This window comes from Setaria italica, chromosome VI (assembly GCF_000263155.2).
Source record: "Setaria italica strain Yugu1 chromosome VI, Setaria_italica_v2.0, whole genome shotgun sequence".
Taxonomy (NCBI): domain Eukaryota; kingdom Viridiplantae; phylum Streptophyta; class Magnoliopsida; order Poales; family Poaceae; genus Setaria; species Setaria italica.
In genome coordinates this window covers 7,224,013-7,250,855 of record NC_028455.1, presented here as the reverse complement: position 1 = coordinate 7,250,855, position 26,843 = coordinate 7,224,013, and the positions used below count along the sequence as shown (strand labels likewise).

Genomic DNA, 26,843 nt, shown 5'->3' with positions numbered 1-26,843 from the left:
TTTTTTTAAGTATGGCTCCACATGCTCCAGATGAACCACAAAAGTGTCCCAGATCATCATATCTTCTCCGTCTCACATGTGGCATTATCATTGCATCATGGTTTAAATTTTCCTCCTAAATTAAAACTGTAATGAACCACGCTGTATTAATAGATACCTGATCAATTGGGGGTGAATCCAGCGTCATGCCGGAGGCCAGACAGAGCCATATTGGGCACTTAACATTTTTTTAGATAATGATTGGGCACTTAACATAGGTAGCTAAAAGGTAGGCATGCAGTATGCTTGCAGGATTAGACCCTCCAATTTTTTTTTCTGAGAATACGCAGGAGAGCTACGTATCTCTATATTTTAGAAGAAAATTAGGAGTTGTCTTATAACACAGGCCATCCGGGCACACACGCCAAGAAAGAAAACAACCAAATAGGAAGTAAACATAACTAGGAAGCTAAATGGGACCTAGGACTCCTACTGCAGCCGGCCATCCCAAAGCGGTCAGGCGCTTGGTGCTGGCGCTGATCCAAAGCTGAGCCTCTTCTAGAATGTCATTGAACAACCTTGCAGCTGTGTTGGCAGGATGTCTGCTGAACACTGTCATTTCTCTCTTTCCAGATTTTTCAAGAGATTAACATGAATACAGAGTCCATTCTTTTTTCTTCAGCTTATTCAGCCCCAGTCTCTTTTGAAGCCACCAATCGATTGTCGTCATGTCAGGACTCCGCGCTTGGTTTTGCATGTGCAGCATACTGCTAGCTGCTTGCCAGGCCTCCTGTGTGCAAGAACACTTTACAAAGATGTGGTCAGCTGTCTCTAATTCTTGATCACAAAGTGCACAGGTCGTGTGGTCTCGCAACCCATGCCTATGTCTCCTTTTCGCTGTCATAGTCTATCCTTGACGGCAAGCCACATGAAGAACTTGACACATGAAGAACTTGACCTTCAGAGGCGCCCAAATCTTCTAGATAGAACTTGCTGCAGCAAAGCCCCTCAATTTCTCCAACTACTATTTATTTGTCCTGTTATTATACTATATGCCCACAGTGATTCTTTCGTGCCACCGAGAGGACTCGTGCAAGGTTGAAGAAGGTTGCAATTTGCAAAGCACAAGAAGGAAAAAAAGAACTGTTTTTCAATTTGGGCATGGGCTTGATGGTTACGGAGCTTTCCCTCATGGGGGGCTCGATTGGACCAATATCTGAGAAATTGGGCTTTAGCCCAGCCCAGTCTACCCAGGCTTTTGTGTAAGGTTTGCCCAGCCTCGCGTCCCCGTCCTCCATCGCGAGAAACCATGGCGTCCTTGTGCCGCTCCGCCGCCGCCGTGAGGTCCGCGGCGCTCCGGTCGAGATCCCCGGTGGAGAGGTTGTTCCAGGCGGCGAGGTCCCCTCTCGCGCCACCGCGCATCCGCAGGTGATGCCCAAACCCCCCGAATCCTTCTGCGTGCTCTTGCCATTAGCTAGGTCTTTGCTTTGAGCGATACTGGAAGCCTGAAAATGGGGTGCCTTTTCTTGATCCCTGCCTGTTGCAGGCCCGTTGTGGCGGCGGCGCTGGCGAGCCTGGACACGCTCATGCCGCTGCACAGCGCGGTGGCGGCCGCGCGGCTGCGGTCCTGCATCGCCGCCGACTCGGCATGCTGGAGCTGCCTCTCCCAAGGTGAAACCCATTGCATACTTTCTTTTTGTATTTCTGCAATTGGATGTGGGAATTCATGTTGGTTGTCCATATTTCCCTTGCTGATTTTGTGTTTCCATATGCTGAAGTTGTGCGTGATAATTAAAATGTGTTGCATCTGTTGTCTGACATGTTGATGAGATGGGGGTGTTGCATTTTAGAACACATTTCATAATTTATACACCATACATGGGATGCAAATGTCGAAGCATCACAACGGTCTGGACTTGGGGTGTTGTATGGTGAAATCAGTGGATTTAGTGTGTCAGTCTAATTTATATTGTTTGCTTTGGAGAGCATTATGTTGCATGTTGTCTGTAAATTAAAAGTTTAGAATGATCATGCTTAGCTCTGTTTTATCTTATGATTTCTACTCATAGAAACAACGGCAGCTAGTGTTGTTTATCTGCTAGTAAGGTAGTGAATAATGGATGTATATTGTCTGAATATATTCATTCTTTTTCTCTCTGTAAGAATGATTTTTCTCATATATCTGGGGTTCATTCTAAAGTTCCCTAGTGTCCTTTTAAAGCTCCATAATTTCAACTGTATCGATAGACTAGTTAAGTGACATTTAAATGTTGGGACTGTTGTAGCAAATAATATTGTTTAAATTATGTTAGTTTAAAATTTGGAGTGCCATCAGTTATTGAGTAGTAGTTCTTTGTATTGCCATCATCATTCTCATTACTGTTTTGGTAATCATCCTGGTAGGTTTGACCAAGCGCATCTGATGATGGCTAGGGACATAATACAAAGAGAATGGTTCAGGCACTACTGCATCTTGATTTAATGTTTCAGGATGTTCCCTTTATTCTGTATGGATTAGGACCTGACAGAGTGCCTTAGCAAATTTTGGTCAGGAAATCTGAGCACTCATCAGCAAAATCACTGATGGTCCCTATTGGAAACTGTCGATTATTGTCAAAATTTGATAAAGTAACAGAGCTATCTTCCAGATCCTTAAAAGTACTGGTGATTATGTATCGGTTATCTTTGTTGGAACCTGGGGCAGTATGTCATTTATTTTTACACCGGTTGTTCTTAACTGTAGGTTAAAGATCATCTCCTGCTGCTGTTGAGTTGTTTCCTGCTCACTATACCAATGTGCTTATTATGGTCTGCACTGCTGTACGCTTAGGCTTACCCATTTAACCATGAGCAGCTGCCTGTTTTACATATCATTTTGTTGGTTGGTTTCCCTTTCTTATCTTTATCGTAGAGATTTCGACATGACATGTCCTTTGCCACATTCTAATTTTGACCAAGACCCCTCATCTTACATTTTTCTGATTAAGCCTTGTTCTTTTGCTTGCAAACACTACAATAGATTTTGCTCTACCTCGGTAATGAAGCCTGAAGGTGACCAGTTGGAACTTGGAACGGCACTGCCAAGTTCCTCCCATTCATCTACGTGTGTTAGCCCCAAATTCCGAAAGTACTTTGCTCTCAGTTGTGCGAAATCATATTAGTGCTTTTGGTGATGATGGTTCTGTTCTACAGATGGTTCTTGTAGATTGAAATATTTTGTTCTCGATGCTTATTGGGCATAGTGCTGGGTATACATCTCCTGCTCAAGTTCACCGTTTTAACGAACAACGATCACATAGCTAGTATTGATGGTTGGGGAACAGGGACGAACAGGACGAACTGGCTGGGGTGCTATAGTTAGAGGAACATGGTTTAGACGAATCACTGAATGAATTAACGAATAATGATACTGCTATTCCTGCATACATAAGAAAGATGGGTAGTATGTAGAGCTCTTCCTATGCATTCTGCACTGCACCACCATGACTTTTGAGTTAAAATCGTTGGCTGGGGTTGGGGAAGCAAACATGAGTGGAATATATTTGCAACAAACGAGTTCCCATACAACAGGAGTAGCAGAGATTATTACAAAATTCCGAACATAGTACATAATCTTCCTCTTGCTCGTTTCCTAAGGTAGGTCTCCAAATGCTTCCTTGGAGTAACCACGTAGGATGCTCGTGACGTGGGCCATTTGCTCCGAAGAAAGCTTCTGCATCTGGGCATGGCCAAAGCGTCCCTTGCCATCCGAGCCATCGTCGGGTAATTCCGGCTGTTATCCTTCCACCACTTCAGGAGTTGCTTTTCTGAGAACGCCTGCAACATCTGTGTGCCTTTTTTGCGCCGTAGAAAATAATTAGGTAGAATGTTGGCAATCTTTGCCGATTCTAGTTGAGATTGCAAAACTTCTCTCAGTTTAAACAACTCTATAAGACAAAGATTTGAAGTGGGACGGCTGGAGTCAGAAACTCTTTTAATGGCATGGTATATCTCCCGCCAAAGAGTACGCAGTAGTTCTGTGCAGTCATCTCTCATCTGAATCCGATGAATATGTCTGGCCAAGTATTTCCAAAGAACAACAGCATGAATACCAGCGCTCATCGTACTCCCATGGGTTATCTAGTAGGCCAAATTGTGTAAGAAGATCCTCGTGTTCCCGTAAAAGTTCTTCTTGTCGCCCCTCGATAGTTTCGAAGGTCCTTACTGCGAATTCTGAATCTGGAAGAAGGCATCGAGCAATGGAGTGAAGCACATGGTCCATGTAGGTGGCACTATAAATCTTCTTTTCCAATTCTTGCTCCATTCGATCCTTCAGTTTAAGGTGATTAATGTGGCCCATATGTTCCCCTGCTATCACGAACATCTCATTTCGACCGACGCGCACATATTCATATCCAATATCGGACATGATGCGACCAACCGCGTCCTCATCAAGAGAAACCAGTACTGGTCACTACTGAAAAATTGAGCATTCGTGCGTTAGTACCGATCGTCATGCATAGTGTCACTGGAGCCCCTGTAGTACCAGTTTGGAGTCTCAGCTGGTACTAAATGACAGTATGTGGACCGCGTGGCCACCGACGGAAAGCCATTTAGTACCGGCTGGTAGGTGGAGCCGGTACTAAATGGTGTTTATGCATTTTAGTACCGACTGGTATCTGTACTAACATGCAACCATTTACTACTGGCTCTACCCACCAGCCGGTACTAAAGGTAACACTATAAAATGAGCTACTTCTTCCTCCCTGAGCCTAAGCTCAACCATTTGACTGAGAGCTCGGGCTTCTTCACTTGATCTTAGGGGAGGAGGTAAAGGTTAGCAACTCTCTCCTCTCATGGTTAGTATTCTATGTTTTATGTTTTGTAGCTAGAATGGAGAGTATGTTAGCTAGAATGAGGAGAATGGAGAATTTTTTAGAATGAATTTTATGTTACAAATGGAGTGCTTAGCTTGTTGATTTTGTAGAAGGAGGAGAGCGGAGGAGATTTGAGAGTTTTTGAAATTAGTTTTCTGTTACTGATGGAGTATTTGTTAATTTTTTAGAATGAGGAAAATATTTTAGAATGAGGAGAATGAAGCATTTTTTAGAACGAGGAGAGTATTTTAGATTGAGGAGAATGAAGCGTTTTTTAGAATGAGTTTTATGTTACAAATGGAGTACTTGTTGATTTTTTAGAATGATGAGAGTATTTTAGATTGAGGAGAATGAAGCGTTTTTAAGAATGAGTTTTATGTTACAAATGGAGTACTTGTTGATTTTTTTAGAATGAGGAGGATGGAGGGTATTTTAGAATGAGGAGAATGGAGAGTTTTATTGCAGCATTTCCAGTGTGCTAACGGTATGAAATGGAAAGCAAAAAATGTTGATTTCAGGATGCCACTCTAATTTAACAATAATTCTATTTTTTACCAATAATTTTTGTATCTCATGTGAATGATATGTATTTGATAAAAATTTGTAGGAAAAAATGCCAATACATCGTAGCGTTGAACGATATCCCGTCATTTCCCCTCGATCCCCTAGCGCATCCTGCTAGTGCTTCCTTCCTCATCGGTCATGGACCCCGTGCCCATTACACAACCGCACTTACACCGAAGCGTGGTACTTACATCCTTTGTACTCTAATACTGATTTTTATTACTCATTACATTGTACTAATATTTTTTTATAATTTTTATTGAAGCTTGTTTCACTAATCGAGTGGTTACGACTAATGTGACTGAACAAGCTCCTATGGTGCTACATGAACAAATGAGTCCAACAGAAGGAAAATATGTGGTTTCTCTATCCTTTAATTCTGCGGGCATGCGGGAGCAAAGACTTGTCTAATGATTATTATCCATGTCAATTCTATTGCTGCACAACAGCCACATGTTGCCTTATGTAGTGCTGTGAGGCAGGCACTAATCCAAATAGAACGTCAGACAAACCACGTATTTCCAAACTACAGTTAATTTAAGATTAAAGCGTTCGAATACGATAAGCCGGACGTCACACAAATGCCTAAACGGATATCACCAGTGCATCAATCGCCCAATGTATGTAAATTACAGTTAGTCATTATTTTTTTAATAATTTGCAATATGTTTAGTAACACTTTTATTGATTGCCATTTGACTCAAGGATGCACTGTATAATGGCTTCATGCACGTCGATGAAGGTCTAAATGAAGTCCTACGCCTGGGGAACATTGACTGGACATTCACAAGAGCTGACCCGAGTCAAGTACGTGGTGGTTGGCAAGCTGACATTACCTTATCATCATCCATGATTTCAGTGAGAATTGGAGAGACATTCCACATGCCCTACAAGGCTAGGGATAGTGGATACATATATGCGCTATATTATGTCGATGGGTTCTTAGGAATCGATATTAATCATAGTTTGTATGTTGCGATGATTAACGATCATGATGTGGACGATCCTAAGTATCTCATTTATATAAGATTTAATATGTACGATGGATTTAATATGTAATGTACTCTAGTTAATATTTGTGATGAATTTTTATCTCTACTATTTCATATATATACATATATACATGTGACAACCTTGTCGTAATTATTGAAACATTTTATTAGAATTAAGACAGTGTGCGCGGGAAAGAAAACTGCTAGAGGTGGGCAGTTTCAGTTCCCACCAATTTGACAACTTTAGTACCGGTTGGAAGCATGCCCGGTACTAAATGGAGGAATTTAGTACCGGGCAAAGGCTAGCACCAGTACTAAAGTGTCCCACCTACAAATACTACGTCTTCTCCAAACACTTAGCAGTTTCCAAAAATTAGCAGTCGCCGTAGCCCCATCCCATCCCCGTCTCTGTCTCCATCACTGTTGTCGTTGTCCCATCCCCGACCGCCACCACCCCATCCCCAACTACGTCGCTATCGTCTTCGCCCTGTCCCCGGCTCCGTCGCCCATCGCCCTCGTCATCATCACCATCACCGCGCCTCTCCCTCCCCCGCCTCCCCCATGCGTACTCCCTGGTTAGGTTTTCTTTATTTTGATAATTTTTATTTTAATGCGTTAAAATAATTTTGCTACCCGTATTGGATTAAAATAGCTATGATTTTGCTTGAATTGGATACCAATTTGTATTGGATGCTAAGTAATTATTTTTTGTGATACAATTATGGCATAAGGCTATATCTCTTAGAGGATATGTAGATATTCACGGGTAGCATTGTGATAGAATTGTGGATGGCTATGAAATGATGGTCTAGATTTATTTTAATGTACATGATGTGCCTATATGATAATGTATTATTGGTGACAAAGTTGACTAGTTAAGAAAAATGGTGGTAAATTATCTTATAACAATTTTATTTGGACAGTTTGGGCTAACTATGGCAAGTGGAAGTTCTTCTCGCTGTGGTGGTGGTGGCCGCGGAGGTGGCCGCGGCCGTGGACACTACATTTTTGAGGAGCCACCGCTGGCTCGTCCTCCAGGAATTCACTTCCCTAATCACGTCATTGACTTTCCAAAAGGCGATCGAAGCAGAGGAATAATTCCCAACATAGTAATATTCTTTTCTTCTTGTAATTGGTTTTTTTACTAACATGAATAATTCCTAAGTTCACTTACATACAATGTAGCTTATCGATAATATTAGATGGCTAAAAAATATTATCGAAGTTCTAGGTGGTACTTCTCCTTTAGTGCAATTTGAGATAGTTGGTTCACGGAATTTTAAAAGAGTAAAAATCTCTTTTCAAGTACCTATTCGGGAATTTTAAAAGAGTAAAAATCTCTTTTCAAGTACCTATTCGAGAAACACAGGCCAACCGAATGAGAGTATCAGGACAACCCATATCGATGGTTTCAATTACCGCATGGGGTCAATTAGCACCAAGTAGGGTAAATTTGGAAAGGACTGCCGTGGAGGCCTGCTTACAACAGCTTAAGGATCATGGTCTTTGTGCCAGACATCTCATATTTTCGAATAAATGAGCTCGAAGGGAGAAAGCAATGTGACTAGGACTACTGAGAGGCTTTGTCAGCTGAATCAACATGACATGGTATGGGACATATCTAATCATCCTTTTATCTTTAATTGTGTTACATCTTTTAAATTTCATCACATTATTATCTTTTTTTAAGATGTCTTTGGTTAAATCTTGGTGGCAATGAGATTTCATACGATTGTGGCTCAAGTCTTGGATGTGTTGAATTATAGTTACACCGATGGAAACTCGATACACACGAGAGATTTCAAGCTCCAAGCTCATCTCACTTTCTACAAGCCATTTCAGTTAACGTCGTCTCCATTGTTCAAGATTTATGGTAATGCATGTGACCATTCTTGTGAAGCGCTAGAGAGTGCACTAATTCATGCTTTAGCTTATATTGATGAAATTCTAGACTTTACGATTGGAGACTTAAACTATGTGGCATATCTACGAAAGCGAAGCGAATTATTAAGTATGTAGCATGCATGGATGTACTCCTACCGTACCCTACTACGCTAGAAACGATTTGTGCTGCCACCTTGATTTTTGAGTGCTAGCGGGCATGAATGCCACCCGCCAACACCGAAGGTGCAGTGGCCATCCTGTATGCCACTCGTTAGCACAAATGCATTTGTGCCGGTGGGTGGTTATGTCACCCGCCAGCACAAATGCATTCCAATTTTTATTGATGGGGAGGGCTCAAAGTTTTTAACTAGCCAAAAACTTAATCGTGCATATCCCAATATATTTTTAACATGTATTAGAATATATATATATATATATATATGCAATTGTGTAGGAGTTTCAAAACTTTTAGAAGTGATTTGCAATTTTCTACGATTATAACCACGTTTGTTGAAATTAATTGATATTTGAACTAATTTTTCACATATAAGATTCAAAAATTGCATAAAAATGACAATAAGGAAATATGTTCCATTTTATCTCAAATCATGAAAGTACATGCGAAATTTTCACAAGTTTGTTAATGTATTTATCACTTTTATTTATAACTTTAGGTGCAAAAAATTCTAATAATATGAAAATATGGTTCGAAAATTATATAAATTGGTAGGGAGTCATTTTGTGAGTCAACAACCTTGATATAAAAGTTGCGATATGTTTACAAAAATTAGACTCTACATTATTCACAAATGTATACTTCACTAATAATGTTTCATATAACTCAAGTCACACTTTAAGCTTGTCAACTAACTTAGAAAACCAAATATCATATGTATACTAATATAATTTTTACTTGTATAATACTATATATATATGTATATATATTTTGTTGTAGAAGATTCAATAACTTTTAAACTAATTTAATTGTCTAATTTTTTTTAAAAATGTACATAGATTTGTGCTGGCAGGCGATAATGTCACTCGTCAGCACAGACACATCACCCGCCAGCACTGAGCGTGGAGCCAAAAATTCTCTAGCACTGAGCGCGGGGCCAAAAATTAGCGCACTCGAGCAGCCACCTCTCCCTTCTTATCTTCTATCCCTCTCTCTTCTATCTTCCGTCCTCACATTTGTCTTCTGTCTCTCTCTGTCTTCCGTCCTCACATTTGTCTCTCTCTTATCTCCAGGAGCGGCGGGCGGCGATGGGCGCGGGAGCGGCAGGCGGTGGGGATGGGAGCGGCGAGTGGCGACGGGCGCGGGAGCCATGGGCACGAGTGAGGTAGCAGCGGCCGCTGGGTGCGGGGGCATGGTGGCGACGGGCGATGTTCCTGTTTTTTCCTAAAAATATCTGTGCTGGCGGGCCACCTAAGCACCCGCTAGCGCAAATTGGAACTGTATTGGCGGGCGGACACCCGCCAGTATAGTCACCATTTGTGCTGATAGTGAGTTGCTGGTGGGTGTGAAACCCGCCAGCAGAAATCGATTTTGACCGGCAGTGAAAATTATTTGTGGCGTAGTGCTCTTTTCTTATAGATTTGAACTTGTTCTCTCTCAAACTTTAAGTATTGATGTACAAACTATTGAGTGTTAATAATTTAAATGGGTTGATATTATACTTGAATTTGAATGGGTTGATATATTAACATAATATTATTAAGTAAAAGCTTGTTGGACGCGATGACTCCCCGTCCCGTGCCTTTCGTACCCTGACGTGCGACCTCAGGTTGCTCGTGCTGTTCTTGGTGTTTGCGACGAGCTCAAGACGGAAATACCTGCACCGCGCCTTGTCCTTCCCCTGAGCATTTGCGAAACAGGTGAAGTGCTCATAGCCTCATACGCGGCGGACCGCCGCCGGGCCTTCTTGCGTGCCGTTTGCCTTGGCTGCTGCCCCGGCCCTTGGCCTTGTGTGTTCTCATCAGCCATGTCCTTTGACCGTCTTGTGTCTGCAAGATGGTTTCCCTCGATCTCCCAGTGGTTCCTCTGCAGTACTGCTATCAGTTGAATCACTGATATATGAGACCGGATCCATACGTCAGTGACCAGGGGCAGCTCCAACCAATGCAGAGGAGACTCACCCCATTTTCCCCCACCCTCGTCCCTCCAAACGCTACGCTAATAGCAGAGAAGATACACATATATGGGTGGAGGAAATCAAGTTACCAAGATAGTCAATGAAGATGGAGAAGGGAGATCACTGCTAGCTAGGTCAGGTTTGGAAACTCATAAGTTGATCGAATCGATCGAGCAACTACAACAGCTAGCGCTGCGCCCGGAGGCCGGAGAAAAGGACGGACCAGGTCGGCGGCGTACGTCTGGTGGCGCTGCTAGTCGGGATCCGGTCGCTGATGGCCGCGCCCGAGCGCACAAGGCCAAGTAGAGTAGATCGGAAGGCATCGTAGTTGCGTCCACGATGCCTCTGTGACGCCGCCGACATCGGAAGCCATCGTAGAGGATAAATGCCGCCGATGACGGGTGAGCGAAGTCGTTGCCTTTGCAGGTTGTGGGCTGGTTTGGGCTTCACTCCGTCGATGTCAAGCAGCAGGCCTTCACACAACGCACTTCTTCCGTCCACCGTCGCTGGCACCGGACATCCAACCCCAATCTACGAGTAGCTTAGAGCATCACTTCACAAATATTTATCCATGCATCTTCAATTGCAAATTTCATTAATCCAGCAAAACTTATGAATCATCACCTTCTCTGGTACAGTCATTACTCTTTTGACCAATTAGTTTGGTTTGGACTATTTGATGCATTTGGACTGTATATCAAATTTTAAATTTATTTGATTTGAAATTTATGGATTTGAAATGTTGATGACTTTGTGTGAGGTTTTGACATAATGCTTTGAATTATTTGGATATCAAAATGGAATATTCATAGTTTTTATGTACACGTATATATAGAAACAAAACAATGATTTATTGGGAGATTGTAAAAGTAACTCTCCCAATAATGTTAAAACCGGTATTGGGAGATATCCCAATACTACTTATTGGGAAAGGATTATTAGGAGATTATTGGAGATGAGCATCTCCAGCAGTTCCCTAATTCCCAATCCAACCATCATATTAGGAGACATACTCCCTTTATTTTTCCCTTTTTCCAATAATTATTGGGACAACCCAATAATTCATACCAACTCTCCCTAAATAAATGAGATGTTGTGACCCTCCCAATATGATAGTTGGATTGGGATGGGATTATTGGAAGACTACAAAAGTAGCTCTTCCAATAACAATGAAATGGATATTGGGATATCTTCATTAACTAGTTATTGAGAAATATTTATTGGGAGACTGCTGGAGATACTTAGGTAATAGCCTGCATCCCTTGCTATAAGCGAAGATCAGATTTTATGCTAGTGTAAAAATTTTTGATAGTACATAAACAATTCCACTCTAGCAAGGTAGCAATCTAAACTTCCACTTCACAATTGATACATCAACAATTCAACATCAAAAGTTCATTATATTAGTATAATTTAATACTTTAACAAAGGCTAAGGTTAAAGCCTTAAGGGATTTTGGGCACCCACTAGGCACCCATGGGTGAAATTCTACACCGGTCCGACCCAGGTCGGGTCAACAGGTCGAGCCTGGACCTGTGGGTGAAACTCTACACCTACACATGCACACATTAGGTGCCAAACCCGTGGGCTCCCGTACCTATGGGTGTGACTGCCATCCCTAACTTTGGAAATGAGAGTTATGGTGATCTTCATGGGTGGATTGTCTACTAGAAAAAAGAAACTTTTACATGCTTTTATTGCATTGGCTGCAACTTGTAATAACAGATTGTTGAGTTCATAATTGACCATGATAAATTTCCTTCACTTAAAAATGAAGAATATTTTTAGTTTCTTGGCTTCTTGCTTTATCTGCAACTTGTAGGAAGTCTTCGCCTTCGGATTCAATGAATGAAATGAGGTGTAGTTTGTTAGGCCAGTCTCAATGCACAGTTTTATTGTACACTTACCAAGATTGTGAACTTGTCTTGGTAATTGTGCATGATGAGTGTCATGGGGATGAAACTTCTCTCACGTACGATGAAACTCTCCATTCTCTCTCCTCATAATGGACTTGCCATATCAGCAAAATTGCTGATGTGACATACAATTTAATGCTCATGAAACTCCTATAAAACTTTCTATTGAGACTAACCTTAGTGCCTCGAGTTGACAAACGAATTAGTCGCCATCTTGCCCTTCTCGTTCTCTAGCCTAGCTTGCTCTCCCAAAGTCTCTTCCTATCAAATTGTGCTCCGAGTTCAATTTTTTACATTACTAGGATCGTGCCCGTGCGTTGCTACGGACAACAAATGATTTACAGTGCACAACACATTCAGCAAAGCAACTATTGTATTGATCCTTTTGCTCACACCAATGTCATAATCCTTTGGAATTAATTAAAATGATCTTCAAGAGTGCTCCAGATCTGACAAAGAAATAATATCAGATGTAATGTAACAAGACATGGTTCCACTAAACAGAATCACATGGATGACAAAGCGTAGAGCTGTAGAAGAATCACAAGAATCACACGCGACCAGCTCCATGTCCAAGCATCCACTGCCTGGCACAAAGTGACCAGCATAGCTTGAGTTAGTAAAAAATCTCCTGATAACTTCAACCATAAACATGACACACAAACAGCAATTCTTTAGTCAGACATCGCTAAATATGAAGACCAGGTGTCTTTCTACCATTTTCAGTTGCAAAATTAGAAAACACATGACACCTACCAATGTGCAACCATCATGGTTGTACTTATCACACGGGCATGCTCATAAAACTACAAGTTTCAGAAATCTTTACGAAATGCACAAGTAAATTGTAACTGTCATAAGAAATCTGGCATTGAAGCTACTTGACATGTGCTACCGCAAGTGACTGAACCTTGATGGAGACGACGATGCCGTAATGGTTGCCCCCAACCACATATGGGCTGTTCACTGCTAGTATAACCCTGCAAAAAGAATCTGTTTAAGTTCTGAACCATCAACCTCAAACATGAATATTAGGAAAATGGCAAATTACCAACAGAATTTAGAAGATCTCACATTTATTCTAACTGCTAACCAAAGCTGCGGCTTCAAAACCAACACGATTCACTTGCATGTTGCATCTATAAACCAACACACTGTCTCATACATAGCCTCACATAATGGCATATGAAGAAATCTATCAGGAACCCTTGGATAGAAAAAAAATACTTGAAAACATGGGTAGTACTTGACCTACCATAGACCTCACATGATAAATGTGCAAGAAACTTGAACTTTATAAATCACATAGGCCTACCTTGTTTGTACCCTTCAAGTTGCAAATTAAATTTTACAGCCCTGCCGCAAAACCAGCCAGAAAGTTGTATCGTATTTCCTTGACAGCCTACATCCAGTTGAAATGAAGAATCAAACATTATCGTGTGAAATAATTACTTCAAAATACCCGCAATGTGAAACAAAAAATGACTTTGCGGTGAGTAATAACATAAGCATAAGTATGCTTGTATGCTCTTTATCTAAACTTGCAAAAGAATAACCATGTAACTAATTCCCAAATATAGATGAGGACTCGAAGGAATTCATCAGCTCCAGGAGGATTATCATTCGATATAATAGCTAGAAGCATTCAGCAGTAAGTTATTGTTGACTTTACAGCAGTTTAGGATGCAAGAAAGCTTATCCCTTGGAGCCTTAAACATGTTTATCTTCTGCAGCTCCTTCTGCACGAGCTGTACCACAAAAACAAGAAAATAAATAAACAAAAAGGAAAGGAAAGTAAGGAATATTAATGAATTACACTGATATGAAGAATGAACAGCTGTCATAAGGTCTATTTAAACAAATGGCTTAGCCAGTAGGCAGCAGAATACATTTGTTGGCTCTAATTTAAAGATTGGTAGACTTGCTGACAATGAATCACACAAGTTCATGCTCATTTAAAAAAAGGGTCATCAACTACTCCTTGAGAGGGTGTCTGAAAGCAACAGGGAATTGAATGGCAGAAATGTTACAGTGGCCATGTAACAGAAGTGGTGCAAGACATCCAGCGATATAAAAAATCACAATAACAAGACAACTTAAGTTTCATACCAGCCAAGAAGTTTCATTCTGATACTCTGGTTTTATAACCAAGGTTTTGGGCCTTATAAACTGCTGTAGCAAAGATATTTTCTCAAAAAGCTCTTCATCACTCTTCACATCTTCAGGGACCAAAGCAAATACCCGATTATATAGCTTTATCATAACATATTTCTCAAGTCCGTAAAAGTATAGAGCAAACAATTTCAAATGTTTTTATATTCTACAAAGGGCAAAGATTCGAGCACATACAACTGTACAAGGAAAATAAGTATACAGCAAAATAAAACTATAAAGTTAGTCAGTGAATTTTAGCATAGTGAAATAAAAAAATTCAGTGCAAGATGCATAAAATGCCATTTGCTTGTATGAATATAACGACAGCGTGATAGTAGAGTATGTTAATACTTGGCGGTATTTAATGATCATAAGCAGTATTTAAGCAGCAATAATACGATGTTTGCAAATAAAAGAGAACCCATAACTTACATCCAACAACAATCCTGCCTTTTAGTCCCAATAAAACATAAACAATAGTTGCACATCCACCCAGTGCTGCCTTTGAATCATAGAAAAAAAATAAGGATCAGTTGCAGATTAAGATAACGATAGTTCTGTTCTTAGGCCCAAGATTCATGTAATATAACAAAAATACTTACTCTTCTAGAACTTTTTCCTTGCAAGATTGATATGTACAGAAAAAACCAACCCTCAAAATGGAGGTGTAGAGGTAAGGGAAGGCGGAGAGGCCGGCCGAGAGCCAGTCTTGGCCTCGGGGATCTCTTGGCCCTCCAAGAGCTTTGCAATGGCGGCGAGCTTGTCAAGGGAGCACGGCGTAAGCGCCGCTCACCTACCACAACATGATCAGAAAAAAATGAAGCAAAGGACAAGATTAATTACAATGGCATTGATCTATTCCCTCAATCTCCAGAAAGTCACAATTTTCAATTAGGCATGGGATTTGTAGCAGTTGTTCTGGGCAGATTGCTATATATATTAAGGTTGAAAGAAAATGGTAAGCATATAATGAATTAAAGAGATGACATCCTCCTCCTGCTGTTGCTGCTAATGGAGCCATCTCCGATCACCAGAGCTGCCTGAAATGCACAATCATCAAAATAAGCCAAAATTATATATTAGTTTAAGTAGATCAATGTAACTGAAAAATTGAACTATTACACTGCCACCTCTGACCTAAAACTCTTGGGGGGGAACATATTAATTTCCTGTCTTCTAATCTTTACTTGAAAATTTAACTTTATTTATCAGTAGAAGAATACAAAAAAAAAAAAACAATATGACATATAGAAAAAATATGAGGTTAAAATATAATTAAGAAATTTAGGTGTCATCAAAGCCAAAAGTACCTGCTAAATCTTGATTACATCTCATGCCACCTTAAATAACAAACACATTCTAAGCATGCTACCTCTCACACCACCTAAAATATGCACATGCTCCTGTGGCAATCTAATGAGTCAAAAGAAATTGTAATCAATCTTTTCACCATTATAACTCTACCCATCTTCTTACAAATTATTCGGCCACTCGCATTCCGCTCCTTTGGCCGCGGAGGTCACGCCGATCTTCTCTACCACATGGCCCAAGCAGTAGCATGGTCTCTGAGTTGCCCCCACCAGCGGTGACGGCACGGTGCTTCATGAGGACCATAGTGCAATATTAAAAGGATGCTAACAAAGTTAGAATTCTTACCAACTTATCAATTTCTTCAAACGAATTTGCTTGGTGCATTTTTCCTATCACATAGACTTTTAAATCATTCTTCTTATCTCCATGAGCAGCCCTAGCTTACCTTTCTTCTCATCGTGCTGTCTCGAGCTTTTCTCTGTACCGATCACATACAACCAAGATAGGAAGAAAAGAAAAGAAAAGAACCTGGTAGTACTTGAGCATCTGTGGTCGTTTCTTCTTGTATGTTGGGGTGATGAGGTCACGCTCGATATCAAACGGTAAAGGATCGAGATGTATAGCTTTTATCAACTCAAAGCCTTTCAGCTGGCAAGGCAAAGATTACACAAAAATTGTTTAAATTACTATTTGCATAATAGGAATCGAGATGCATCAAACAATAGTGTAATTAGGGTACTTTACCTTCTTTTCCTTCCCGATCTTTGTGAGTTAGCTGACGGTACTACCGTTTTGTTCAGCCCAATGCTCAAGCACTTGTTGGTTCGGATTGATAACGGCAACAAGAAAAGATTCAAAACTATTCCCGTATACCCATATCTGAAATAGATTAATAGAATCATAAAAAAGTGGGGCATATGGTAAAATGGATACAAGAAATACAGAAGAATAAATTACTCCTTGGATGTCTAGCAAAATGACATGGGAGACAGGCACACAAGAGAATTATTTTCCCTCTTCACAGTTTTAGAACTCCACATTTGACATGGATGCCACAACAAACTACTGTTGTAGGACTGTATTATCTGAAAGCATCAATTGGTACTATGCAAAAATTGACATGTTTTGTGCAAATAACTTATCTAAACAAGTCCTCATTTTACATAACATGCATGTTCAAGTGTTTCGAGAGATATTCAATTACATAAAAGTTGTACCCATACCATTGATCCTTCTGCCACCTAGGGATGCAAAATTCCTAATGTTGAGTCATGTTTTGTACAATATGCAAAGGTATGGAAGAGCTTACCTGTAACTGACCACCCTGCCCCTTTACCATGTCAATCATTTTGATGTAAGAACCTTCCCCCACTGGCTCATAGACCTACAAAAGGAATGCTACTTCATTTAAGACCAAATAGTTCATAGAACTCAAGAATTCTACTTAGGCAGCACTTCAACAGAGCATAAATGGTTGAAACCTTCTCATAATTCGTCAAGCGTTCCTTGAAGTCCTGCAGTCCAGCTTCATAATCTGGCCTGCAAAATTTTAACAGTATTCAGGTTGAAATTTCATCCTAAATTGTCGGGGTGTTAGGGTTGAGTTTGTGTGAGTCTGGATGTATGGTTGTAAATGTGTTTCTACAACACATTATTACCAACAATGAATGCCAGATATCAGGAACAAAATAAGCAGAGAATGACCATATTGCAATACCTTTGGCGGCGATGGCGACTGAGAGCGGTGGCGGGGCGTCGATGGAAGACGGCGGCGGGATAGTGGGCAATCGCCCACGGCGGAGAGGTGCAGCTCGGTGGCAGCTCAGGTGTCCAAGGCGGGAGGGCCAGTGAGGCAGTGGCGCGGCCGGTGGAGCGAGCGGTGGTGAGGCGGCGGCGCGCTAGAGGCGGCGCGTCGTGCCAGATGGAGGCGGCGGCGCGCAGGAGGCGACGCAGGGCGAGGAGGCGCATCCGGAGTCGGCGACGCGCAGGAGGCGGTGCAGGGCGAGGAGGAGCGGACCGGAGGGGCGGCGCGGAAGGGCAGCGAAGGAGGCGCATCCGGAGTCGGCGACGCGCAGGAGGCGGTGCAGGGCGAGGAGGATCGGACCGGAGGGGCGGCGCGGAAGGGCAGCGAAGGAGGCGCATCCGGAGTCGGCGGCGCGCAGGAGGCGGTGCAGGGCGAGGAGGAGCGGACCGGAGGGGCGGCGCGGAAGGGCAGCGAAGGAGGCGCATCCGGAGTCGGCGACGCGCAGGAGGCGGTGCAGGGCGAGGAGGAGCGGACCGGAGGGGCGGCGCGGAAGGGCAGCGAAGGAGGCGCATCCGGAGTCGGCGACGCGCAGGAGGCGGTGCAGGGCGAGGAGGATCGGACCGGAGGGGCGGCGCGGAAGGGCAGCGAAGGAGGCGCATCCGGAGTCGGCGGTGCGCAAGAGGCGATGCAGGGCGAGGAGGAGTGGATTGGAGGGGCGGCGCGGAAGGGGCGGCGAAGGAGGTGCGTTCGGCGGCGGCGCTGGGGCAGGAGGCGTAGGATGCCGCGGGACCGGATGGCACTCAGGGGGTGGCGGATGTGGGAGGCGACGGAAGGGCTCGGGGACGGAGGCGACAGGAGCGAGAGGAAGGGCTCAGATTTGCGATTCAATCGCGGACGGCAGAAAAACAACGAAGCGCGGGACGAAGGGTTGACGGAGGACCCGACGTACGAAAAAAATGTCTTGGTTTTGCTTTTTTTAGGAGTAGAGATACAACACATTATTACCAACAATGAATGCCAGATATCAGGAACAAAATAAGCAGAGAATGACCATATTGCAATACCTTTGGCGGCGATGGTGACTGAGAGCGGTGGCGGGGCGTCGATGGAAGACGGCGGCGGGATAGCGGGCAATCGCCCACGGCGGAGAGGCGCGGCTCGGTGGCAGCTCAGGTGTCCAAGGCGGGAGGGCCAGTGAGGCAGTGGCGCGGCCGGTGGAGCGAGCGGTGGTGAGGCGGCGGCGCGCTGGAGGCGGCGCGTCGTGCTAGACGGAGGCAGCGCGTCGTGCCAGATGGAGGCGGCGGCGCGCAGGAGGCGATGCAGGGCGAGGAGGAGCGGACCGGAGGGGCGGCGCGGACGGGTGGCGAAGGAGGCGCGTCTGGAGGCGGCGGCGCGCAGGAGGCGATGCAGGGCGAGGAGGAGCGGACCGGAGGGGCGGCGCGGAAGGGCGGCGAAGGAGGCGCATCCGGAGTCGGTGGCGCGCAGGAGGCGATGCAGGGCGAGGAGGAGCGGACCGGAGGGGCGGCGAAGGAGGCGCATCTGGAGTCGGCGGCGCGCAGGAGGCGGTGCAGGGCGAGGAGGAGCGGACCGGAGGGGCGGCGCGGAAGGGCAGCGAAGGAGGTGCATCCGGAGTTGGCGGTGCGCAAGAGGCGATGCAGGGCGAGGAGGAGTGGATTGGAGGGGCGGCGCGTAAGGGGCGGCGAAGGAGGTGCGTCCGGCGGCGGCGCTGCGGCAGGAGGCGTAGGGTGCCGCGGGACCGGATGGCACTCAGGGGGTGGCGGCTGTGGGAGGCGACGGAAGGGCTCGGGGACGGAGGCGACAGGAGCGAGAGGAAGGGCTCAGATTTGCGATTCAATCGCGGACGGCAGAAAAACAACGAAGCGCGGGACGAAGGGTTGACGGAGGACCCGACGTACGAAAAAAATGTCTTGGTTTTGCTTTTTTTAGGAGTAGAGATAAACCACTCTGTCCTTCCCCCATCCAAATAAAGACAAACATCACACTTAGTTTCCAGTGAACATATACATCCAACTTAAAACATGCACGCACATTCTTTTTCCTTTTCCCCGATAAAGGTGCTTGCACATTCTTTTGTTCAGCATGGCACACTCTGACGTGTCGATTTGGAAGTGGAAAAGTCTGGTCGACACTGCTCAATAAATTGAAGGATGTGTATTTTCCTTAGATGCATGTGGAAATTCTTCGCAATCTATTTTTTTAAACAAATTAGGCACGAGAGCTACTGATTTATTAAAAGAGTTAAATGCGTCATTAGTACGTCATTAGTACGTTTACTTAGCGAGTGAGTGTGCACTTAAGTACATCATTGAAATTGTTCATTTGGGAACAACAACTTGGCAGGTGGGTGTGGATGGATCACCGGGATGACATGGAGGCAAAAAAATACCATGTAGGCAGCTTGTGTGTTAGCCAATATTTTTTTAAAAAAAGTCCTTCCAAATTCTACCATTTATTTGAGTTGCGTTGCTTTTTAGGTTTTGTTCCATGATTTCTTTTAGCCTCGGAACGTAAAATCTTTAAAAATCATATATATCATGAAAAATAGCCAATTTTTGCAAGGTGAAATAAAATATTGTAAAGAATAAGAAATGTGTTCATGGTTGACCACGGGCATGGTATGAGTGCAAAATATTGACCTTTTGATTAGCTGCTCAAATGGACGGTCGGAAACCATGGCTGCGTAAAGCACCTCAAATACATTCCGTTTGACTACTCACTTGTTTGGACCTCAAATCACCATGTTACTTATAGGTAAAATTTGGTTGGTAGAAATAATTCAAAACCTTATCCTCTCTCCTGACCCTTCACAAAATTCTCCAGCTCTCCCTTTTTTCGGTTTATCCACAGCACAAATCTTTCTTATCATTCTAGATTTCTAGTGCTGCTAATGGTGGTCAACGGCCCTGGTGCTGCTCTAGCCTCTGCCCATTGCGGCGACCAAAAACACGTTCTGTATCTCCATCAAAACTTCTTCAGCAATATAAGCAACCACGTAACATCTACACACAAACCTAATTATAAAAGGAGTAAATAAACAAATGGCTAATTTGCAATAGTGCTGCCCACGTTTTATTTACACGTAAGCGTCAATTGTACGCCTAAGCTGCCTATGTAGCATTTTTTCCCCTACTTGTCGTCCGGTGACCTATCCTCGTCAACCTACTAAGTTGTTATTCCCAAATAAACAATTTGAGAGATGATGTACCTAAGCGCGCCCATTCGCCAAATTTATGTGCTAATGACACATTTAACTCTTATTAAAAAGAAGATGAAGCTCAGACTGGATAAACAATAATGCAACAAGATCCAAAAGTCGACTAACGACCACGTGAACACCGCAAGATTAACAAACCCAAACAGAAGCAACCATTGGGAATTCTTCGCAATCATGGAAAAGGTCGACCAACGACCACATAAACACCGCAAGATTAGCAAACCCAAGCAGCAGCAACCATTGGGAATTCTTCGTGATCATGGAGCGTACTTAATTTTATCGAACAACATAAATGCAGACAAGGAAGTATCGGATGGTAGTCTTGACTCTTGATACATCTCTATGATCTTAGAACAGCTTAAGATATTATGTAAAATCTCTAAGATATATATTCAAAACATCCATATATTGGGTTGCGTGACACGCATCAACTACGTATTCGATGCTGCAATATCTGCAATATGTCCATTCAAAAAGCACATCTGACCTTGGTATTCGAAGCTAGCAAGCTGCGAATAATTTTGTGCCACTAGCCCAGTTGACCTAACGCCCGTTGGGTAGCACGGGCAAGCTGCGAATAATCTTGTGCCGCTAGCCCAGTTGACCTAACGCCCGTTGGGTAGCACGGGCACATCCACTGCACACCTATAGCCGAAAAAGCCCAAAGCCAACCTAGTTTTCTGACTGCATATCCCATCCGGCCGCTTTAATTTGGATTCTAGACCTTGTTTAGTGTCCAACTTTGAAGATGCAAAATCACTGTTGTAGCACTGTAGCACAATGTAGCGTTTCGTTTGTATTTATGAATTATTGTCTAAATATTGACTAATTAGCCTCAAAAGATTCATCTCGCAAAGTACAACAAAATTGTGCAATTAGTTTTTGATTTCGTCTACATTTAGTACTCCATGCATGTACCGCAAGTTTGATGTAATGGGGAATCTTCTTTTTACATAGTGTCAAAGTTGGAAGTTTGGGGGAACTAAACAGGCCCTAACTGCTTCTGAGTGGCTATAAATATTCCGAACGGCCGGCATCGCTGCACTCCGTTAGCAGCTCACGACGACAAAATGGCAGCTCAAACCCATCGCAATGGCGAGCACCAAGACAAGGTCGACATGGAAGCTGCTGATGTTCCAAACCGCAGGCAAGATTTTTTCCCCTCAGTGGACAATCCACAACTATGTAGAGAACTAGAGGTATCCATTCTAGCAAAAAGCTCATTAGAAGATTTTTTTATTAAGAATAAAATGCACAGGTGGTTCTCAAACTTACTCGAATGCATCACATTGTAGGTCCTGGTCGATCAAGAACCCTTGTGTTCAGTGTTGATCTACCTAGTTACTCCCTCTGTTCCAAATTATAAGTCATTCCAACTTACTCGGAGAGTCAAACTATTTTATGTTTGACTAAAATTATAGAGAAGATCATAAAGATTTATGGCACCGAATAAATATACTATGAAAATATATTCAATGAAGAAAGTAATGGTACTTATTTAGTATCATCATTTTTAGTACTCTATTGTATAAATTTGATCAAACTTTAGATGCTTTAACTCTTCTAATGCCTTATAATTTGGAACGGAGGGAGTACGTGACATCCATTTCTTCAAAAAACTTCCGACTCATCATTCATATCTCTATTGCCCCCACATAACAATCAACAAAAACAGTTAAAAATTCCATTATGACCCACATATTCCCCGTTCTCTCTCTCGGTGTTTGGGGCGAGAGCTCTAAGTCAGTCATGAAGGATGGAAAGAAATATGACCACATTGACATGCTGCACATACCCATGTGCAAATTACTAATATTTGAACTCGATTGACGTAATTAAAAAGTTTAAGGATCTTGATATGTAATTTATGACTTCAGGGACCTAGGTAACACCTCTAAACAAGTTTGAGAACCGTGGTTACATTTTACTCAAAATCTAATAACTTTATCTATACCTGTCTATTAACAAAAGGCAAGGAGGGGCATCAGGACAGGACATCGACGGAATGTCTCCGCTATATCGCGCTATCTTCTTGGCAGAGGGAGACGCCCCTCAGATGATTAGCAATGCCCGTGATGATGATCAGTCAAATTGTGGACCAAATGGACAAAATGTGCTACACGTCGCAGCTCTTCGGAGTAAAGGTAAGACGGATGTAAGTCAACATCGCTGCTCGGCTCACATAGTAAAAATTGTTTGATTCCTTTATATATTTTTTGAAAATGATTTGCATACGACCATTTATGTATAAGTCAATTATAACCGTATATGAAAAATACAAAAGTGCTATTAAACCCTAGAATAAATTCAGAAAAATATGAACGCTAGTGTTGAGACAATGACTTGAATCCAGTTGGGCAGGTTCCTTCCATAAGAAAGCTAACCAATTAAGCTACACTCAGTTCACATATATTGGCAGATACTTTGTGACTCTACCTCGTTGGATGATGAAGAAAAATTGATGCTCAGAATTTATTCAGATTTATAACAACTAGCCCACCAACATGTGCTCTTGCATGAGCTAGAATCTCAGGAGACATAAGCATTAATATCAGGTCATGGACAAATTTAAATCCACGCTAATTGAAATTGCTTATCTTTACTCATCCTTTTGTTCATTTTTCAATATACTACTCATATAGACACTTTGTATACACTATTCGATTGTGATAGAATTTAGTTATTAATTATTTTTCCACTCATATTTATTGTTTCCCCTTTTGCATCGCACCACCATGGTTCATCGTTAAGTGTTTAATTGAAACAGTTATTTCAGCTCTTGCTGTAGCTCATGTGATGTGACTTAATAATCTTGATTTTGGCTTTATAATTCTGATCTTACAAGTTGCCTTTTATTTTCTACACATGTTAACTCAAAACTCTAGCGCTCAATGTTTCTCTTATTCAAAACTCTCTTTTTATATTTTATTAAAATATTCATTTTTAGGCCCTAGACTATACTACAATGGAACAAATTGGCATTTCGGATTATAGTATATATTGTTCAAGATGTTTAATTTCCTCTATTGAAAAATTATAAGTTTATTAGTTGCTTTTTTTTTGTAAAAAAAGAGAGTTCTTATATTGTTGTGGCCAAATAAATGTTCTCTATCAAATAATTTTGAGTGTAGTGCTTTTACAAAAAAAAAGAGAGTGTTTATTAGAGTTTATAATCTTAGTTTACACGGTTTGATATCAAAACTACTAAGTGGTGGCTCCACCCATGTATATATAACCTAAACCCTAAGAGTACTGATCATAAGAACAATTGATGGCAGATCTTACCCAAAAGGTTCTAAAGACGTGGGACGATCTGAGGAATGGAGCTGATGGAAGTAGAAGTACACCTCTTCACTATGCAGCATCAGTTGGAGTTAAGGGTATAACAGAGCTCCTGCTTAAGGCAGACACCACCGGCGACATGAAGGCGGCGGCGGACAGCCATGGGATGCGCCCCATACACGTAGCTGCTTCCGTTGGCGCAATGGACGCATTACTCGCATTGGTCCATGGGAACGAGGACGACTCATCTGCCACTCTACTTGTACGTGACAACAGGGGTAGGACATTTCTTCATGTCGCCGTTGAGAACAAGAAGACAGAAGTAGTCAAGTTCGTGTGCCGAGAACCCACGTTCAAGGATTACGTTGTCAGGTTGGTAGCCGGCGGAGAACGGAGACCGACGTTCAGGAACATTCTTAACATGAAGGACGATGACGGGAATACTGCGCTACATCTGGCAGTGAAGAACAGAGACGAGAACAGTTTCAGACATCTCGTGGGGAACATGCATGTGGAGCTCAACCGTGTCAACAATGATGGCTACACACCACTCGATCTTGCAAGCAAGATAGTAAACACAGAGAACTCTTTCGCCTCTCGCCACCAGGTACGCAGAAAATCATCCAAGTTTGTTTGGTATTAACAATAGAAAACATAGAGCACCTGCGTGCTGCTGAGAGAAGATGATGAGAGAGGCACTAACATTTCGATCGAGCTTCTTTGTTCCTTGCAGGAGAATCCGACGGAATGGATGATCAGAGTACTGGCTCACTCTGGAGCTTACTTCAGTGCCCGCAGACGTGACCTGAAATTCGGAGTAACACAAAATGATCAAGAACCAGGCTTGGCTCCGTCAATGCAAACCAAGGAAGTAGACCAGGCTCTAGCTACAGAAAGTGTGCTGGTTGCGTCGGCGTTGATCGCGACGCTGACATTCGCGGCGGCGTTCACCGTGCCGGGGTCGTACAAGACGGACGGCGACCCCAGGGCCGGGACGCCGGCGCTGGGCGGCCACTACGGCTTCAAGGTGTTCATCGTCGCCGACATGCTCGCCTTCTTCTGCTCCGTGGCGGCGACCTTCAGCCTGGCCGAGTACGCGAACCGCGCCGGCGTGGACCCGCTCGTCCGCGCCGTCTACGCGCAGCGCGCCGTGCGGCTCTTCCACGTCGCGCTCCGGAGCGTCATCGTTGCCTTCGCGCTGGGCGTCAGCGTGGTGATGTGGGACATCTCCGTCGTCACCACCGTCATCGTCGGCGTCGCCACCTCCGCTCTCGTGCTCTACGGGAACGAAGCGCTCGCCCACGACATCAGGCTTGTGCGGATCATGTACCGCAGGTTTGGCTTCCTGTGTTCGGGGACCCTGCACCCGTCGACGAGCTCTCATCTGGATTGGAACACCTGGCGGCTCAGAAGCTTCTACGCGACACTCGTCCAGAACATTGTCAAGCTTATCTGGACCTATGGCTTCATATTCCTGGTTGCTTACATCGCCCAACTGAAGCAGAAAGATGGGATCTAATCCATAATTCATGTTAAAAAAGCACGGTCTTAGTTTTGCAAACCATTGCGTGTTATGATGGTTTGCAAAGCTAACATGGTCTTAGAAATGAAAATGAGATGATTATAGGGACGCTGTAGTTACTACTGTCCTCATTTTCAAAGGTCTTGTGTTTCTTTTCGGTGTTTCAACTGCATTGTAGACGTCCACTTCCAAACGAACTTTTAGTCTACGCGTTTTTTTTTTGGAACACGGTTGTGATTTCTACCAAACGACACTATCGTTCCTTGGGTACTAGATGCACAACTAATATCCGAACGAAGTCACACATCTGCAGGCAACGACCCCAGTCCCCAGCCCGTTTATATATCCATTGACCAACTCTACATAATAGACGGCTATAAGTACAATGAACTGATTTCATGTTCCCTCATCGATCACTTGCTCTTCTCGCCATTGCGCGCCTCTCCCATAAACACGGCTAACTCCTCGCCGACATGGCTGCGAACGGCCGTAGCTTTGGATTTGGATCAACGTCGAGGAGTTGGACACGCTCGTCACAAAGCAAGTGTTTCATGGTCCAGAAATTTTCACGTAAATCAAAAAAAGAAAAATTTGCACTGTTCATTTTTTGAAGATCTAACGGTCTAAATTAATAAGAAAAACCTCCATATCGAATTCAGAGTATAATTAATTAATTAATATAAATATGTTATATGGAATTAAGTGCTCACGTTTCCATTGGAGGCATACCACATGTATTAAATTCACTACGGGAAAGCTAAAAATTGCCTAGTGTTTTTCTTTGCTGACTATTTTTTTTTCGAACACTCGACAAACAAAGTGCCAAGATAAAAATACTCGGCAAAGAAAAAATACTCGGCAAATTGGGGCTTTGCTGAGTGTCAAAAATAAACACTCGGCAAACCTAGCTCTTTGCCGAGTGTCAAAAAGACACTCGTCAAAGAGGGGGGGTTTGCCGAGTGTTTTTTTGACACTCGACAAAACAATAAGTTTTTTTCTCTTCCCACATTGAAATTTTTTCTACTCCCCACATACAACATGTGGTACTTCATATTAAAATTTGGTATATTTTTGGATTTTTTTGCTATAATTAATTAATTAATTGCATTTGAAGGGAATTTTTGGTATAAGTTAAATTTGAACCGCAAGTGATTCAAATTATAGAATAAAATGAGTAGAAAAATGATATTTATATTATTTAGCCCGGTTTGAGGCCTTACCCATGAAATGAAAAGAAATTTCAAACATTTGGTTCAGGAAACACAACCACAA

The 26,843-nt window shown here is 42.9% G+C and overlaps 2 protein-coding genes across 3 annotated transcripts; both read left to right on the top strand.

Moving 5' to 3' along the window:
* The first annotated feature begins 1,193 nt into the window (after positions 1 to 1,193).
* Positions 1,194 to 3,246, top strand: LOC101769931. 2 transcript variants are annotated; one of them, XM_004972919.3, is made up of 3 exons: positions 1,194 to 1,407; positions 1,526 to 1,650; positions 2,999 to 3,246. In XM_004972919.3, the coding sequence occupies exons 1-3, from the start codon at positions 1,289 to 1,291 to the stop codon at positions 3,016 to 3,018; spliced, it is 264 nt and encodes an 87-aa protein (XP_004972976.1). In that variant the 5' UTR covers positions 1,194 to 1,288; the 3' UTR covers positions 3,019 to 3,246. The 2 variants fall into 2 exon arrangements, with proteins under 2 accessions (XP_004972976.1, XP_004972975.1); XM_004972918.3 differs by lacking the exon at positions 2,999 to 3,246 and adding an exon at positions 2,383 to 2,847 and having other exon boundaries at positions 1,221 to 1,407.
* A 19,410-nt stretch (positions 3,247 to 22,656) lies between these two features.
* Positions 22,657 to 25,723, top strand: LOC101781402 (ankyrin repeat-containing protein At2g01680). The gene is made up of 3 exons (XM_022827868.1): positions 22,657 to 22,911; positions 24,046 to 24,656; positions 24,783 to 25,723. The coding sequence occupies exons 1-3, from the start codon at positions 22,773 to 22,775 to the stop codon at positions 25,566 to 25,568; spliced, it is 1,536 nt and encodes a 511-aa protein (XP_022683603.1). The 5' UTR covers positions 22,657 to 22,772; the 3' UTR covers positions 25,569 to 25,723.
* The last annotated feature ends 1,120 nt before the right edge of the window (positions 25,724 to 26,843 follow it).